The sequence below is a fragment of the Phalangium opilio genome, unplaced genomic scaffold (genome assembly GCF_054372755.1).
Source record: "Phalangium opilio isolate 3A_F unplaced genomic scaffold, DU_Popi_V2 ptg000352l_1, whole genome shotgun sequence".
Lineage (NCBI taxonomy): Eukaryota > Metazoa > Arthropoda > Arachnida > Opiliones > Phalangiidae > Phalangium > Phalangium opilio.
The window spans coordinates 820898-840483 of record NW_028324228.1 but is presented as its reverse complement, the minus strand read 5'-3'; the positions used below and the strand labels follow the sequence as shown (position 1 = coordinate 840483).

The 19586-nt window shown below is 38.8% G+C and overlaps 1 protein-coding gene and 1 pseudogene across 2 annotated transcripts in view; both read right to left on the bottom strand.

Moving 5' to 3' along the window:
- The window catches only part of LOC149602739 (ATP-binding cassette sub-family C member 1-like), a 54322-nt pseudogene extending 35251 nt beyond the window's left edge, over positions 1-19071 (bottom strand). The window contains exons 1-10 of the transcript XR_016376963.1: positions 19042-19071; positions 18846-18959; positions 18637-18774; positions 16191-16328; positions 15921-15979; positions 15500-15802; positions 15003-15177; positions 14823-14942; positions 14705-14779; positions 13532-13735 (exon numbers count right to left, since the gene is read on the bottom strand). The product of XR_016376963.1 is annotated as an ATP-binding cassette sub-family C member 1-like (transcript). The remainder of the gene's footprint in view (positions 1-13531; positions 13736-14704; positions 14780-14822; positions 14943-15002; positions 15178-15499; positions 15803-15920; positions 15980-16190; positions 16329-18636; positions 18775-18845; positions 18960-19041) is intronic.
- On the bottom strand, positions 612-13090 carry LOC149602740 (ATP-binding cassette sub-family C member 1-like). Its single transcript, XM_089860204.1, has 12 exons — positions 12989-13090; positions 12759-12905; positions 7738-7828; positions 6942-7312; positions 6652-6819; positions 6059-6234; positions 5152-5257; positions 4497-5021; positions 2406-2605; positions 2099-2225; positions 900-1669; positions 612-834 (listed from the first exon to the last, which is right to left on the bottom strand). Exons 1-12 carry the CDS (start codon positions 13088-13090, stop codon positions 723-725), a joined length of 2895 nt encoding a protein of 964 aa, XP_089716330.1. The 3' UTR covers positions 612-722.
- Positions 19072-19586: the final 515 nt, after the last annotated feature.

Below are 19586 nucleotides of genomic sequence, written 5' to 3'. Positions count from 1 at the left end.
TCCACCAACACTCCCAAGACCAGACAACACGCCAGAGCAGAGTCCAAGTCCAGCAAACCATACAGCCTCATTCAACTCAAGGACGTTTTATCGAAGACAGACTGATCAACGACAGGACCCAACACTACAACCAGAGGACATAGACGAACAACACCCTCCCGGAACAGTTCTTCAGACAGCGGGCAATCTTGATGAGACTGAACCCTCCCACACTCACGAAAGGATCCAGACGCCTGACAACGACGTCAACGAGACCAGACCACGGAGCAACCAACTCCAGAACATACGCCCAGCCTAGCAGAACCAGTAGGAGTGGTAGACCATTAATACCACCACGATGATACCAAACATAGGATAGGGCAATACTAGCATAGGCATAAAATTAAAAAAAAAATTAATGAAAAGAAAGAGGTTATAATGTTGTCACGTGACCCAGACGAGGCTAGCTTATTCACGTGATCTAGACTGGCCAATAAGAAACTTACACGATAAACAAAGCTATAGTCAGGCTAGGTAGATCGGCGAGTCGACAGTCAGGATCAGATACTCGAGCGATGTAGTCATTCTTAATGTTTATCTAACGAACTTATATCAAAGTAATAAAGAAACTGTTTTTAAGTTTTTATGCCCGACGTATTATTATAAAACATTAACAATTACAGTAAAACAAATCCAATATACTACGAACTTTTAGTAAATAACGTACGTAAAATAAAAGTGATCTAGAGTACGTTAGCATCTTTCGCCAAATCGTAGAACATTGATTGATCATTCTTCAAAAGGGCATGTGGAGAATCGAATTCCACAATACGACCCTGATCGAGAACCATCACTCTATGAGGAGTTAAGAGACGAATTAGAGAATCATTCGAGTAAGTGTGTTTCAAAGGTAAACTAACTTGTCGTATTCCAAGATGGTGTTTATTCTGTGCGCGATGGTGATGATGGTAGAGTTGGAAAATTCCTTCTTGATAGTCTCTTGAATGAGATCGTCGGTGTCCATGTCGACTGAGGCCGTCGCTTCGTCCAAGATAAGGATCTTGGTATTCCTTAATAAGGCACGAGCCAAGCAGACCAACTGACGCTGTCCGACGCTCAGATTGTTACCTCCCTCAGCTACGGGTTGATCGAGTCCCTGCTCAAGTGACGCTACGAAAACTTTCAGGTGGGAGTGTTCCAAGGCGGCCCACAATCGCTGGTCGTCTTGTTGACCGAAGGGATCTAGATTAAGTCTGAGCGTGCCCGAGAAGAGGACGGGCTCTTGGGGGATGATGGTAAGCCGCGATCTCAAATCGGACAAGCCCAATCCCTCCACCTCTATTCCGTCTATGACGATCTGACCACGCACCCCCTCGATCAGGCGGAAGAGTGCCAGCGTCAGCGATGACTTTCCGGCGCCGGTCCGCCCCACTACGCCAACCTTCTCCCCGGCCTTAATCCTGACATCTATGTCCTTCAAGACCAAATCCAAGCCTTCACGATATCTGGTGCTGTAGTCACGAAATTCGATTTCTCCTCGTTGCGGCCAGTCGGCTGGCGGTTTAGATTCTGGTTTCTCCCACTCAGCCTCTGGATTCAAATGGCAGTATTCGTCAACCCTTTCAACGGAGACGGTATTCGTTTCCAAACCAGTAAATGAAGTTATAAAGAGTTTGATCATTTGTAGAAGCTACAATATCAAAAATAAAATTGATACTTGATTGCAGAAGGTAAATAATCACTTCGCATAAAAGTAATTTCTTCTGGTTTAATTTCACAATTCAACGACATAGCTTTCTAGTCTGTCAGCTTATACAATATGATATTATACAGGGTGGAAAAGATAAGACAAATACTTTGATTACTATTGTTATTGCTATATTTTTACACCTAGTAATATATTCGGAGTCACAGGTCTGACATTTATCATACCGTTTTTATATTGTATCGGGAGTACAGCAACATGCTTATGGGAAGTGTTCCACCATATATAATTTGGAATGTTTCAGTTAAAGTTCACAGTAATAAGTGCTAAACAAATATTCTCGGACGACGACAAAGATTTTAGGGAACTTAATTTAGTCGTAGGAAAGAAGTCGATTTACTTGTTTGTACATACATAATCTGCATTAGCCAAGATCATTCCCACAAAATCGATTGACATAGTGTCTTTGTTCAAAATAATGAATAAAGCGGTGCAAAACATCAAGCAATTGCCTAAGAGATTGTAACGTATTGCTAGCCATCTGAAAAGGAAGAACTCATTTTATTAACAACAAAAAGAAACGGAATTGAAATTAAGCATGGAAAGTGTGCTTTCATTTGCTTTTACACCTCATTCTCGCTTTGCATTCGAAATTCGACACAACTTATATATGAAATTTGTTTCGTTAATTACCAACACTGAAAGTCAGTGCGGAAGATACCTTTGTGCCATGTTCATCATGTAATTAGCGGCAGTGCTTTCATCGATCAGTTTCAGAAATTGTCCTTCGAATATATCTCCCACATCACATGACCTGATGACAGTGCTGCCAGACACTGATCCTCCCACGTGCGAAAACAAGAAGGAATTTCTCAAGCTAGCTATACGCTTCAATTGCCGATTACTCGTCATGAAGAAACGCTACAAAAACCCAATAAATCCTTTATAATTGGCGAAATTTGTAAGATCTCACATGAACACACAGTGGCGGTGGCAAGTGTAGGCGACACAGGCTATAGCCTACTTTAAGTTTCACTTTGGGGGATCATAAACGCCGTTAGGGGCCCAGTAAGGCTCTGAAAGTGCCTCTTAACGTAAAATAATTGGGCCGTTGCGCTAGATCACTAACCTTGAGAAGGGAAATAATTAAAACTTATTGTTTCTACAGACAAAAAGGACATGAAAAATTAAGCGTCAAAATAATCGTCCATGACCCACGTCACACTCGTGGGAGGAGGGGTTTCTTAATTTGTGACGGTCCGAAAAAAAGTTGGAGGGAGGGGTTCTTCGATGCATGACGTCACATTTAACATAAATTTTGTTACGAAGTCTGTAAGAGTCCGATAGCTCTCTTCTGTTATAAAAGAAAAAACACAATATTCTACCTGGGAAGGACCACTCCCAATAATTTACCAAAATTTTTATTCCATCATCATTTAAGTCATGATCTCCTACTTACGCGTACTTGTTGCCTATTTAAAACAAAAAGACCAGTTCAGTGTAGAACTTAGCTAGCTACACGAACGCGTAAGGATTGATAAATAGTGAGAACCCGTAGTTTCAGCTTAAACACTCTTATGTCACTGTTTATACGCCATTAGCATAAAACATGGTTTTCACTGGCGTAAATCACCACTTTTTGCGCGACGTCAATCATCAACCCAAAAAAAACAAATCATTGTTACGCTGGACCGTTGAGCGTGGCTTTCTATTTTTTCGGCGGCGTTGAACGTTAACGCTCTGCGCGAGCCTATCAGCAAGAAGCTTGAGCCGTGACGTCATTTTCGACCACGCTTGTTCGGAAAAGAGCGTCCGCGGTCCGCCATGTTTTTATTTATTTAGTTTCAAATCGAGCCAGTTACTGGTGCAAATCCCTGAGAAGTGCGATGCTGAAAGTTTTATTGAAGAGGCTCGGAACCATCCATATCTTTATGAGATGGGACACAAATATTACAAAGACCAAAAAAGAAGGACAATAGATGGGCCGCAATTGTTGCAATGTTCAGTTTATATGGATAGCCTTGGTTCCATTATTTGAAAGAACTATGCTAAGTGAAAACGCTATAACGCTGGGCGAAAATATAGAAAACGAATCTGACGTTTGACATCGAGCTGCAAAGTAGTTTTTTTCGGTCAAGTGAAAACCATGCTTAAGCGAAGATGAATCTGATCCTGCATTCCAATTTAAAAGGTTTCGTTTCCTTCGCACATTTTTAAAATTTGAATCCTAAGCTCAATTAGGCTAAGGTTTTCGTGTAACATTGTCGAAACCCACAAATGTTTTGAAGCTTATGGAAAAACACATCTAGACATTAAATTTCTGAAGCTCAATCAGAGGCTAAACGGAATAGAACTTGAATTTCAAGCTCACCAAAATATTTGAGTGGAACGCTATGTCTTTCAAAAAGGGGGGGGGGTTTCAAGTTAATCAAATTAGATTTGTAAATAAAGACAAATCATAGTGTGTTAGAGGGTGGGTTAAAAATATGACGTGGTTTTTAGGGTAGTGATCTGAGAAAACGTGACCAAACGTGATTAGTGGGGACGGGGATCAGAAAATGTTTTTTTGCGTGACGTAGTTTTTGGACGGTTACAAAAATTGTGGCTATAAAAATTTCGTCGTCATCGTACTTGCTGGCTTTGAGTTAAGATAATAAACACACACAAACAATTTAAACATTGAGTTCTTCAATTTTCTTAACAATAATTAAGGGGGCCCATAATTGATTTTCTTACGAATATCCGCAAAACTTTCAGGGTCGAGTTATAATGCGTTAATTGTTTGTAAGAAAAAGAAAAGTCGATTTCCTACCTGAAGTAAAATGTATCCAAAAGTAACAACAACGCAGGCAATAAGGAATAATGGCAAAAAAAATGCATTGTCCAACGACGATAGAATTACAAATGTTAATCCGAAAACGGTAAGTCTTAAAGCTGGGGGTAATTGCTGGTCAACGGCGTCGATATCTTGGGAGAAACGATTGAGTATCCTTCCTATGGGGGTTGTGTCGAAGAAGGACATGGGAGAGCGAGATACGCTTTCGAGCATTTTACCATGTAGACAGTTTGCTGCTGTTAGGTTGCGAAACAAGTTGATAATTGAAAAGACCGATACCATAATGGAGAAGATTAGACATAAAACAATAAACACCGCTATACGGGTTATTTTTAAGTCTGGGTTTTCTATTAGATTTCCTTTGGTGTCCGCGCACCACAGCGACAGCCAGTACACAGACGCCAAATTAAAGAATGCAGCACTGACAACAATTACAGCGAAAATAGCACACCATATTATCCCATAGGAATTAAAATAGTGTTTATATTGTGATAGGGAAATCTGCAAATGCGAAAAAAAACATGATTACAAGCCGAATGGACTGGAGAACGTGTTAATTATCAAGAAACGAATAAAACTGGCTTCGTCTCCAGTTCATATTCCCTTTTTCAATTAAACAGTATGTACATACATTTCCTTCTTCTAGCGTCTCTTTGGTCATCAATTTCGCCTCAGCCGCGTCTGATCCTTTTCCTTTGGATGTAATATGAGATCTTCCCACTTCAGTATTTAACTTTCTGCAAAATAACACATTTGGAAGAATCAGTTCAAACGACTCAATATTCGAGCAATCTATGCAAGCACAATTGCACTAGAGACGCTTACGGGAAACAGGACAAAGAAATGGACAACTATTTGGAGGATAGTATAAAGTAGAACGGAAAAACTTCATTGCGACGAATGTGGAAAAAGGCTTGAAAATGAAGAAAAACGTACTCTCTAAAGAATAATGGTTCCAAAATCCACACCATTTATTATGTACTCCAACACCATTTTTGTGATCAAGAAACGATACTTAAATACTATTTGAAAATATTAAGGAAATTTTAGGCAATTGTGCACCAACAGCAAACATGAGCCGAGAAATTTAGCAAATTTTCATAAACATTCTTTTTATAGGATTAACATGACACTCAACTTTGGAGGCTCATAAATCTGGTTCTATTAGAAATTTGGGGATGTCCTTTGAGTACGTCATAGTCGTATTTGTACCCTTTTCAATGATCCTAAAAACTTTGGGTTAGAACAAACAGAGGCCGAGTAATAAAGCAAAATGTTCATAAACATTATCTTCATAGGATTTACATTACACTCAACTTTGCAGGCTCATAACTCTGGTTCTATTAGAGATTGCGCAGATTAGGCGCCCAAATTTCTAACCCTAGTGACACTTCTGCTATTTGCTAATTAAGAAAGCGGTAACAGACAGATACACGCTCAGAGACGTCTAGTGTCACTCGGAGAGGTAGAAACAATATGGGCACTTTGTGCAAGGCAAATTTGTCACTAATATGTATATACAGCCTCCGTTTACTCACGACGCTTCAACTTTGTCATCGTCGTTCATGTGATGCGCGAAATAATCTCTAGCCATTCCTTGACGACTCATGATTTCGTTATAGGTTCCCCTTTCGATGATTCTGCCATTGTTCATGAAGAAGACCTCGTCTACCTCTCGTATGAAGCTCAAGTTGTGCGTCACCAAAACTCTGGTCTGTTTGAGGAGGAACTGGTTAAGCAACGAGAATATTACACAAACAGGCTCAACCAAAGAGTGAAAGATCAAGATTTATGTCTGTTTACTACAATAGTCATTGGCTTACTACGCCAGGATATTCTGCTCACCTTTCGAAATTATACACTTAGCAGTTTTCAAAAACTTTAAGTCGCCAATAAACAAACTGCCAGTAAAAATTTTATTTTCTGACTAGCTGTAGTCAAAGAACTTGAATTCTTTATGGATAAATGTTGTGTTCGGCTCAATATTTGACAAGATGTCAAAATTACTCAAAACAAAACTTTCCTTAGATTTCTGGACAAATGTTAAGGTAAATTGCTTTAAACCAGTACTCTTCTCGGAAATGTCACTCTTAGTTCTCTCGTGGGAAATTTAAGATTACAGGCTTTTTACTTTATTACGAAGTAATCCATTTGCCCCTATGACTTCGTCGAAGAGATGTTTGGCCACGTGTGAGTCCACTGCCCCCAATGGGTCATCCAAGAGATAGACATCAACATTTCGATAAATTTCTCTAGCCACGTTGACCCTTTGTTTTTGACCGCCACTCAAATTTATACCCTATAATAAACAGCACGTAAATTAGCACAGTGCTGTGTTTCACGTTTTCAAGACGTGAGACCAAATACGTATGAGGCGTACACTAGGCATATGACAGTTCTCACTTCTCCACTGATACGTACTCTTTCTCCGATCTCGGTCTCATCACCAGCTGGTAGCTGGTCGAGGTCTGGTTGTAGGGCGCATGCGCGTATGACGCTGTCGTATCTTTCCCGGTCCAGTTCATCGACGAAGAGTATATTCTGTCTGAGTGTGGTGTTTTGTATCCAGGGTTGTTGAGTGATGTACCCCACTCGGCCGGCCACTCTCACCTCCCCCTCCATCTTCTGCATTTCGGAAACCAGAGCGGACAAGAGGGAAGACTTGCCACAACCGACCGGACCCACTACGGCCACCAACGAGCCGCGGGACACTTTCAAATTGATGTCCTGAAGACACGCCGCTGCCGGCTCTTCCACGTTCCAAAGAAACGTTCCCTTCTGAATCACAATTGCTAAAGTTTTCATACAAAAACATTAATGATTGTGTAATTGTATCGATAAAAATCAACTCATTGTTCGAAATATTATGGATTTACCGAGGGTATATCATTATGCCGTTTGGCAATTGTCTGTGCAAAAGACATGGACTTTGGTTTTTCATTAAAGCCATATTACACACTCACCATGTATATATGTGAATAATAATGTAATAAGTTAGTATTTATTTATATCCATGCTCTCATAAAGGGACTTTAAGCTGAATATATAACTAAATTCCCATAACCTTTTTTAACAAATTGCACGATCAACTATAGGCCTAATATTTCTTCTATTCTCTTTTTTTCTTCCATTCAAGTTCACGTTTGTATATTTACCCATAAATCCATTTGACGTTAAATTTGCTTGAGCTTCTCATTCAGTAGTGTAACTGACTTACCATCTTCTGTGTTGCTAGCCATATGCTCCACGTAATCCTTGCTTTCCCCACGACTCAACAAGTGTGCAATTCTTCTCACTGAGACTTGCGTCTGTAATGAATCACTTACTACATTAGTGTCACTTCGAAAAGCTTTCATTGAAAGGAGGCTCAACAGTGCAATCTTATCCGATTATTTTTCTAAAAACAAAAGCTCATTGCAAAATGTTTTTTTCGGCATGATGTTTTATCAAAATATGTACCGTCATTTAAAGACGTCTAACGCTAATTGCGAAGGTTAGGTTCAAGCAGTAGTAAAACCAATAACATGATATATGAAAAAGGTTTATTAATATTATATTTGAATCGTCAGTGGAACCAGTGTCGGACTGCCATATTGTCCTGCCTTTGCATTGACATACATTTCGAGACGCTCAAGCGCGCGAGAGGTGTTTAAAATGGTATCAGCCAATCAGATTTGAAGTTGGTGATGTCATTCTTTTCGAAAATAACGCTCGTACGCCACCAAACGGGAGAATTTGGCATAGGCATATCTCAAGGAAGAGTCACAACTTCCGCGCTCTGTTCTATTTTCTTTAATGTTATTTTCGCGTTTGAACGAGGTTAAAGTTTGTTTAAAACCTTAGCATGCCGAAATTAAATTAAAAATGCCGCGGATGTTCTTGAAATCATCATTTAATTAAAAAAACATCCATCGTTAAAATCCTTTAGAATTTCGTTTAAACTTGTCATTATAAGCTAAAACCTTTTAATATTAGCAAAAGTGGATGAGAGGAAAAGTATGAAAATGGCCAAAAGTCGCGAGTCATCAGAGTTTCGCCGTAGTTGACCGTTTTATTGGCGTAGCTATACTGGGCCTGTTCACTCCCTTAAAATAGGTCTTGTGTTAAATCGCGGTTACGCGGTTACCGTCTGCTATTGTGTATGCTAGAACTTCCTCGATTTGTGTTTGTAGTCAGGACAGAGTAGCTGATAATGTTTTTAAAGGTATCTGAAGGTATAATATGGATTTAAGTAAGGTTATCGAAGCAATAGAAGAGCACATAAAACTAGATACGTTTAAAAAAATCTCGGTAATTTAGCTATAGCGCGAGCAGCTTGCGTCGTGATTCGCGTGATCGAGAGGGCTATGGTTAAACCAAGGAGCATAAATGTCTGAACTACTTTCAATCGCGAGTTTGCAAGTCCATCAGTCACTAGTAAACTAAATAGTTATTGGCGAAACTTCAATGTCCGCGTTTTTTAACACAGGCTCTATGGCCATTGTCATACTTTCCCTCTCATCCACATTTGATATTAGTAAATAACGTCAATAATAGCAAACTAAATTAATACAATCATTAGAGATGTGAAATTACCGTAATTTTTAAAAACGGTAATTTACCGGGTAAATTACCGATTGAAATTTTTGGAAAACAAAAATTACCGTTCAGTCGGTAATTTTTGGTAATTTATATTTTCCTGTGCTTACAATGCATTACTTAAAACATAGTTTAATTGTGAGCATTATATGACTGCTTTACACGCATTTGCGGCTTTTGCTACCAAGACGGCAGCTGTGGCCTTTCTGATCTGATTTCTAGTTAAATATTTATTAAAAGACTAATTTCTAGCGCAACTTTGTAAGTACTGACTAGCAAATAGCGCCTGGTGAGTCATTTTGGAAGTAAACACAGAAATGATTGCTCATTTAAGTGTAAAATGAACATTTAATGCGTAATAAAAATGTTTGGTAATTTACCACGGTAATTTACCGGTAAATTACCATTGTAAAATTACGGTAAGATATAAAACGGTAATTTACGTGGTATTTGGTAAATTACCGGTAATTTACGGACGGTAAATTACCGACTCACATCTCTAACAATCATGTACACCATCAAATTAAATTGTGGCGATAAACTGCAGTCACGGTTAGCCTCAGTCAAAAGTAGCTAATGTAAAATAAAACCGTACTATTTCTTCACGCGCAATATCACAAATTATCTTAGGAAAGTGATGAAACAGATTTCGCGGGTATGTATTTACCCCTCCAAATGCATGTCACAGACGAAGGCACTGGCGTAACGATGTTTGTTGGGCCCGCCCGCAACCCGACGATTAGGGCCCCTTATTGAGTGTCGAGCTTTCAGATACTATGAAAGCATCACGAACGTTACTACTTTTTAGCCACATCGTAGTATACGATGAGGCTCTTAGTTTGACCCGAGCCGTAGTAGTAGTAGTAGTACATGTGGCCGGAGTTTTCGCTTTCGTTATCGTTATTTTTTAGCTTAAAAGGAACTCCACATTACCACAACCCACCCATAGGGGTAACTGGGCTCGGTTAGAGATTTAATTTTAATTAAAATTTTTTTCGGATCGCAGCCGGGAATCGAACCCGGGTCGATGGCGTGGTAAACAGAAATTCTACCATTGAGCCATAGAGACTTGATAGGAACCCCGAGTTTTTTATTATTTATTTTTATCTCTAAAATGTCGGGGTGAAGTGGGGTGGGGTACCTCTTAATCTGTGGGGTCGGATACTTATGAATTTGTATGTTTGGGGTTTTTATATTTATTTTCTTTTTATTTATGTGCTAATTAAATGGATAACGATTTTCCCCGTTTCGTTCTCGTTCGGTAGCTATCGCCATCTATGTTATGATTGACTGGAACGTTTTGGCGGTTAATTCAAATGTGGGTTTAGATAGAGCTAACATAGTGTTAAATGAGCGTAATGCGTTTGATCATTTTAGCATTGCTAAAGGTAATTCGAGGGGTCGGATACTTCTGAACTTGTATCTTTTGGGGTCGGATACTTCTGAACTTGTATCTTTGGGGTCGGATACTTCTGAACTTGTATCTTTGGGGTCGGATACTTCTGAACTTGTATCTTTTGGGGTCGGATACTTCTGAACTTGTATCTTTTGGGGTCGGATACTTCTGAACTTGTATCTTTGGGGTCGGATACTTCTGAACTTGTATCTTTGGGGTCGGATACTTCTGAACTTGTATCTTTGGGGTCGGATACTTCTGAACTTGTATCTTTGGGGTCGGATACTTCTGAACTTGTATCTTTGGGGTCGGATACTTCTGAACTTGTATCTTTGGGGTCGGATACTTCTGAACTTGTATCTTTGGGGTCGGATACTTCTGAACTTGTATCTTTGGGGTCGGATACTTCTGAACTTGTATCTTTGGGGTCGGATACTTCTGAACTTGTATCTTTGGGGTCGGATACTTCTGAACTTGTATCTTTGGGGTCGGATACTTCTGAACTTGTATCTTTGGGGTCGGATACTTCTGAACTTGTATCTTTGGGGTCGGATACTTCTGAACTTGTATCTTTGGGGTCGGATACTTCTGAACTTGTATCTTTGGGGTCGGATACTTCTGAACTTGTATCTTTGGGGTCTGATACTTCTGAACTTGTATCTTTGGGGTCGGATACTACTGAACTTGTATCTTTTTAGTCGGATACACCATTAATAATGTCTAAATTTTTTCGCCGGAATATTACAATTACAGCATGGGTAAATCATTTCAGCATTGTACTCATTAGGGTAAGATATAGAGGAGTTATCCACTCATTTGGGTAGGGTATAGAGGGGCTATTCACTCGTACGATGTGGCTACTATTACGAGCCCTTGGGCCGTCTTGTTTCTTTCATAATTTATAGCTCTCGACTAAGATTTCTCATACATGGCTCACTCCCCCAAACTGTAATGCAGGGCCGTTCTAGTCTTTAGAGGATTTTTAATACCAAAAGCTTTTTCTTCCCAAAATTATAGCAGATTAATCAAATTATACCATTATACGGGACTTATAAATGATTCGATTTAGAGTGTGAATAATTTTATTTTATTGAGAGCGTAAAACACTTTAAATAAGCGTTACATCGCACCTAGATCTAAACAAATACTGAAGGGCTCACACAGACAGATTTAGATTTGCTTGAAACAGTGACTATTAATTAAGTGAAACTGTAAGCAAAAAGAGACTTAAAAGTGAATGATAATGAGTAAATCAAGCAATTTAAAAGGGTCAGGTATAGGAAGAGATGTTTTCAGAGATGACAGATTTTCAAAACTCTTTTTTATAATTAAACATATTTTAAAGGTCTGTGCTATATAAATTTGTGGGCTTAGATATTTAAATGAAAGGTCTGAGGCAAAATTGAATTGTGGTATTTTTGAGTGCAGACTGTGCTGCTGAGAATGGAAAGTAATTGTTATCATTTCATATAAAAACCTTAAAAACTCGTATAATTCAATAATGTGAGAATTAAGGATCAAAAATGGCTGAGCGAGCAAAGCGAGCTCCGTGATTTTTTGATCTGACCAAATGAGATATCACAAATTCTGCGTTTAAAACGTCATACAGCTGAGATTATAAATAATTACTTTGAAATGTCAAAAATATAGGACTTAATTGGACGATTTGTGAAATTATAGGACACTTTATAAAATATTGGACAATCAGTCTATAAGCAAAATTTCGAAAGGGCCCCCAAAAGCCATGGGCCCGCCCGCGGTTGCGGGCTCTGCTCCTCTGCAGTTATGCCACTGGGCCCAGTCAGACACTTTCCCCTATTTGTTTTTGGTGGAACGACATATCATGACAAGGAAATAAAACTTCCAACAGCCGTTTGTAGACCATCACCAAATTAAAACCAGAAGAACCGGGAGGAAGTTTCCAACAACCTTAAAAACATGAATCGTCTTGGTTTCGCCGTTAAGTGTCGACCCAGCGATGCAGCATATTCACGACTATGAAATTGGCACCAAAATGTATTGAGTGTAATCATATGAGAGCGTTGTACTTCCTACAACGCTGTCGTTGTGTAACGCGGATTTCTAGTTAAACAAGGGTCAAAGAAAGATTGCGTATGGTTCTTCACCCCCCCCCCCTCATTAATTTAAGCAGAAAGGCCCAGAAAATGATTAAAAGAAGAAGAAAGTGTGTGTATCTGTTTATATGTTTATAGATAAGACTCGTCTTTTGACCTTCCCTTCAATCTGATTGACACTTTTCTTACCAAAACTAACGTGTTTATTGTTTCCGGAAAAGTAAGCATTGAAATCATTAATAATCGTGCCAACTGCCAGGAGACGAAGGCTTTTCTCATGGTAAGAACGTTATCGTCGTCAGTTAATACGTACACGGCAAAACACGGGGAAGTTATCTGAATATATAGAAAGAATATACGTAAGGACTTAAAATTAATTTGGAAGTATGAAAGAAAAAGTAAGATTTGGAGTTCAATACATAGTTTTCAGACAAGGAAGATTGATACCATTTACACCACGAGGTCAGGCTAATAGACACTGCCAAGTAGCCTGGTCTCTTAGTGTAAATGGAATCAGTCATCCTAGCCTGAAAAATATGTATAGTTAGTTTAAAGGATCAGAAGATCAAAGGTTTTGTTTTGACTGGACCACTGCCACGGTAACTGCAAAAAATATTTTGTCCGTCTACCATTGCAGTCAGTCCATCGCTATTTACTTTTCTGAAACTTCTCGCGTGATTAATTTTCGCGACGGCGGAAACTCAGCTGGTAGTCACTATGACATATCACGAAAAACCAAGATACGACATCTGTGACGCATTCAAAATCTAATTCTCATCCGTCGACTTGAAAAAAATGGAACAGCAAGATATTGTCGAGTTTCCGTCGCGTTTGCGGCTGAGAGGGTATTTAGATTAACAACGATGGTCTATAGTGACCACTATGTGATGCGTTCGGACAATGCTATACCGCGCTCTGTAATTCTTTTCAATACTTTTAAAGGTAAATATTTAAGTTCGTACCAAAACCGGTATGGCACATGTTATAAACAGGTTTATTCCTTGGAAGAGGGCTTGTTTCTTCATGAGTGCAATTTCTTCTTTCCTGATTTGAAGAACGCTTCTTTGAAACGATCTTTCCCAGGCGTACAACTTCAAGACTCTGATTCCGTTCAAGATTTCGCTCATCATTTTCATCCTCTTGTCTTTGAGTTTCATCAGCTCAACCTATTGAACGAACCAATTAAATTCCAGACTTTATCGGTTGTGATATATATTTTAAGTTAATGTTCAACCCGCTATATTTTTCCATTTTCAAGAACGAGAATATACGCCAAGCTTTGTACGACCTAGCTACTGTATGGGGGGCAGCATAAAAAACGCAGAACGTGTAAGTCAATTGTAGCAATAGGTGCAAGGCGAATCTCTTGTAAAGCTACTAAAACTGTACGGAAATATACTAGTAGATATTTAAAGCTAATATTTATCATATCAAAAACATTAACATGTAAAAAAATGGGCCAAGCCTCGCTTCGTGCCCTCTTCGCCGTAAAACGTTCTGAGATCCCATGTAGAGCCAAGTCTCTCATTTTCTTTTCATTCAATCGCTAATTGAAAAATTATGTTATAAATTAAGTCCTTTTCCTAATTAATAACCAATATTCTTTGACTCTATCATTATTATACATCTTTGTTCGTATCAAAAATATCGCGATTTCAGGATGTTTTAATTTTTCTGTGCTTCGTAGAATAAATAAAAACTACGTCATAAATTTTAAGTTTCTATCCCCCCTAGAAGTTCCTTAGAATTCTGATGATCGGTGAGTGACAAAATTAGGTAAATTTCACCTGCGATTTTTCGAAAAGTATTTGGGGTAGGAACTTAAAATTTGAAAACTATAGGTAGAATTGACAGTCCTCACGGCAAGCAAAATTTCAGACGTACACCTATAACCATCACGAAGATACACTGGACTTAAAAGTCCCGTGAGCTGCTTCGAGAAAAGGATGTCAGTGCTCGACTTGGCGGAGAGCACTGCCGTGCTCCCAGATTTGTATAATGCATTATTTACATAAACCACTTTTTCTCTTATAATAATCTAAACTTAAAAGGGAGATTAGGTGTGTTCTAACCGTTGAAAACTTTATCGGGTTTACGAAATCAATCAAATGGTGTTTCTAATGGACAAAATTTACCTGCAATTCTTTGTATTTCTTAGTGCTGATATAGTTAAGCGGAAGGAGAACGACAATAGGTACAATAGCCCAGTTCTTGATACATGAAGGCGAAGCACAGTACTGTTTGTACAGGTACCGACCACAAGAGGCCAAGTTGCTGCGACAGAATTTGGAACCTATTCGTGTCGACGTACATCGTGTTCAGTATTTCGCCCATTGTCAGGTCACGTCGATCGCTACTCGTCAAGCGAAATGTCTGCTTCGACGAAATTCATTAATGAACTAGCGTCCCACAAGCACGATAGAACTAACTTACTTTTTTGTACAGAACGTGCATGGTGGCAGATTTGAGTCTCAGTCCGAGTTTGGTGTGGAAAATAGCGCTGCCTTCTTGCAATAAAGATTGCGCAAGACCGGCACAACCATAAAGGCAAGCGTAGAAAATCCCCTTCCAGAAAGGATCTTCGCTCGTAGAATAATTAATAATCGAACTAAAGACAGAATTGAGTTAATAGTAATGGGTGGTTTCGCTTTAAGAGCTAATGGAAATTTCTTCCCGTTTCCGCTGTTTTAAGCTCAAAGCAGTGTTGCCAATAGCTTGTAAGCTCAATTATTGTTTAATCAGTTCTTAAATTTAGCATTATGTGACCGATAAAAAAGGAAGGTTCCTATCTTAGGACATGCACATTTCTGACCGCGTTTTAGACTTTTTCAAAAAGGCTACTGGCAGCAATGTATGAACTTATTGTCCTTTTTTCATTAATTCTTGATTTGTGATGGTTCCTCTGTAGCCAAAATAGTAAAAGTATTTACCCTATCAAGAGGGGACAGGCAAAAGACACTATGTCTGCCAAAACTTGAAATACCGCTCCAAAAATTAAGCAAGGTCCGATAGTCCTCAACAAGGACCAAGCAATGGATTTGAAGTGATATTCGGTTCTGTTTCGTTTTTCCGAATATCTTTTCATTTCCATTTCATCGCCATCACGTTTTGCCTTAGCTTGGAGTTTCCAGTGTTTTTCCAAAAGGCGTGAAACAGTCAGAGCTCGCTCCGCCTCATTCAGTTCGAACACATCCGATGGCTCTAGATTTTTCTTCCAACCTTTCCACAGGGCGCTGCAATTATATTATGAATTTAAAAGATCAATTTGCAACTTAGAATTAAATTACAATCAGCTTCGTTGAAACAGCTTCTTCAATTATGGGACCCAGTACATTTCAATAACAGATTTACCTAGTAAGCCATGAATGAACGACACGAGAACAAAACGATGCATCATCTTCCTTTGATCTCTTCAAGTTAGAAAATAATCTTTTTATTAAAGTCTAATGACTTCCACACTTTGTAAAGCTAAATCGTTTTTGTTATAGTATGTTGTATGCAATACCGAAACACGTGCACTAAGCCATTCTAAAACGGGGACGACCACTAATCAACTAGCTCTTGCAAAATAGTGTCGAACGTATCTACTAAAACTTGAGATAAAAATGTTTAGAATATTACGGAATTGTCCTCCATGGAATACGTATTTTTTCCGTAGTGCCGCTCAGTGTCACTCAGCGTGTTTAATACGAGGGTAACTACTACTAGAGCGAAAATTACCGACTGAATTACCAGCTCAAAATAATCATCTTTGTCGTTCTGAAAAATTTAATATTTTCTATATTATTATAATACTATAGTACAAGTCACCTAAATCTAGGTTTCCTTATTAGCTGGGTGTGTGTGTGGTTGGTCGTGAGGAGGGAATGATAGTTTCATACGCGCTAATTACTAATACTTTCCCCAAAATTCCATTTAACGAAAATATTTTTCAACGTATTGAAAAAATTCATGATTTTTCCAATGTACTTTTGACATTATTTGGTTTTGACTTTAGCTCTGAAATGAAGTTTTTGGGAGGAAATGGGGTCTTCGTGGACAGTGGTGAACCATGGGTTTTTGACAGATTTTAACAAGTTACGTTAAAAAACATTCCGTATTAGCTAGGTTTAGTTGGTGTTGGGTATTAAGTGTTAGTTATGTAGAACAAAACCATGTTTTCTAACTCGATGGTCCAATGGTTGGTGTTAATCAAGTTCCTTTTGTGGACACTACACAATACTGCCATCGGATGACATCACTATGCTAAATTACTGACCTCAATTACAGGGCGTAAATAAATGCGTTTTAAACTTCAGATTCTATTATATGCAAATGAGAAGGTACAAGAGGAATATTGGGGAATATAGAATATCCCTTAGTGCAACAAAATGTTTTAGAGCTCAGTCCTACGACTAGCCTTAAAACTTAGGCCTCAAATTACAACCTCTAATCTCTATGGTAAACACCCAAACAGAAATGATCGTGGTGGACGCACTCTACAAGTCGACTGTCAATGTCTTGTATTACATTTACAAGCACTAAACTCATGACGCACGAAGTTCAAGTAAATGTCTTCAGTGATGTTTTGATCTTAGAAGAAGGGTTGGATAGTTCGGTTCCCAAGAATGACCCCCCAAACATTTACTTTCCATCACATTTGATGGTAATGGTGTAGAAACCAGTTGGTATAGACTGGCATTTTTATAAGACACGAGACTATAATACAACCTTTGCCGCTACACTACAGATTTTGTACCTCTGGTTATACCACAACGTTGAGTGTATAAAGATTACCGGCTTGAGCACGTTATGATGTATATTGGGTGAAGGTCGCTTTAACGTTCAACGCGTGGCACTGCTGGATGTCTTGGCCTCTTTTGTCGTGACGCGAAAGGTATAAGCGTTTACGATCCTGGTTTTTAGGCTCAAGTTTGCGGTATTGGGGGTTTCCATAGAAATATAAGGTCTGTAGTGATACATTTGTAACGATACGCCTGTTAAAAAGACACAAATACTCTAACAAACCATAGCAATAATGGTTGGAAAATATTAAAACACCCCTACCTTAGAACTTTGGACTAAATAAGGAATACAAACGAGCATAAATTTATTCATTAACATGAATATATATGTATCATAAGTCTTTCTATCATGTTATTTAGGGATGGGAGGTGCGTTTCTTAGAGCTCGGCATTATCTATCCATTATCCACAAATTGGTGGATAACCGATTATTTATAAACAAATTTGTGGATTACAATACGATTTAACATGTAAGTTCTGTGGATAATTTTCGAGTATGGATAAAGATAAAATAACATGGATAATGGATAGATAATGCCGAGCTCTACGTGTCGTAGCAAAATGCCAGGCTATTCCAACCAGGAAAAATTGGACGTGTTTATTTTAAGTGAATGTCGCGGTACCGTTTGAGAAGCAGCAGTGCCATATGCCGAAGGCTTTCCATACCGACGACATCCGGTGCGAAGTACCTTTAAAAACCGACATTAGCGACAACCATCTTGATTTCGGTACTTTCATCGTGCAAGACCGTGAACGTAGAAGATACCGTATAGTAGGTAATGATGATAGAGAAGTAAACATCCTAGCACGTTTTGAAGGCAATCCCCTTACTAGCAGTAGAGCGGGTGGGCGAGAAGTTGGACTAAGCCGTTCTACAATTCTTGAAATTTTACAAAGGTATTACTAACGGTCCTATCATATTCACCTCCATCTAGCCTTAACGGAGGATTACTTGAGACGGCAAGACCTTTGTCTTACCATGGGTGAACTAATTTAAGCCAATCCATTAGTTATGAGAAATATACTATTTTCTACTGGGACATGAGAAATATACTATTTTCTACTGGGACCCGTAAACTTGTTTTTCGAAAATGCAACTCATATGATAGAGACATTGTAATTTGTATCACAATACTAGGTCGGTGGTAGTAGCGGATCTCGCCTTAATTCGTTGCTAGCCACACTTGTTTTTCCGTGTAACGTCCCGACACACCGTCAGCGCAAAGGCTGAACTGGATATACATAACTACACTTAGCAAATAATGGGAAACACTGTCACTGACTTGGAAATAGTATTTCGTGATGGTAGACCTCAACGTAATCGTTTCCGCTAGTGTTAAGAGAAAACAATACAACGTGAGGATTCCCGACAAAACCGGACCACCCACTCGGCCGTAAATGGTGAGAAATAACGCCAGTATCTGAAACACGAAATCTCAGTTTATTTCATCAGATGTAGAGCTCTCAAGAAGAGTTTAATAAATTGTCTTACATATGTTCCGAATTGGAGGACGACTGCCAAATTGTCAACGACTTGAAAATTGCCGCTATAAATTTGTTTTCCGAATTTTAAGACCGTAATTGCGGCCAGTAACAAAGTCAAGACCTGAAAGGACAAGTTAAGAAGTAGCAACAATATTTTTATAACATTGTACGAAGTTCTGGATTCGAGAAGAACACTAAGGCACTGCTTTTCTCATAGGCAGATGAGCATGCATTTCTTGTCCTACAAAGGTTCTTATTGAGTTTAGAAGCACTTACACTTTTCGTAATGACAAGATGAGAAGAGTAAGGGCTTCTCCGTTGAGCCCTGGTGATCACTAAAACCTCCAACGAAGAAGCAACCATAATATTATGCATGGCACCCAAACTAAAATTGTCTTTTGAAAACACGGTGTAAAATCCGGATTATCAGTGTACCATGTCAAATTAGCGTCCTGTTTAATAAAAATGTATATACTTCATAATTCAACAAAAACGTTAAATATACACAGTAAAAAAAGAACATTCGAAATTGAATGTTTCAGCGTTCAATACCTTGCCACTGTGGTGGTACGCCTTAGCAATCAAATTTTAACGCATAAAGTGGTATTCAATTGTACACGTTAACGAAATGTTCATATTTGAACGCTAATATTGATATTCAAAAATTCACGCTAACGAAGCATTCAGATTAGGCCATTTTGGCATTCAAATATGATTGCACTAGCATTTAAACGAGAGCGTTTTGGCG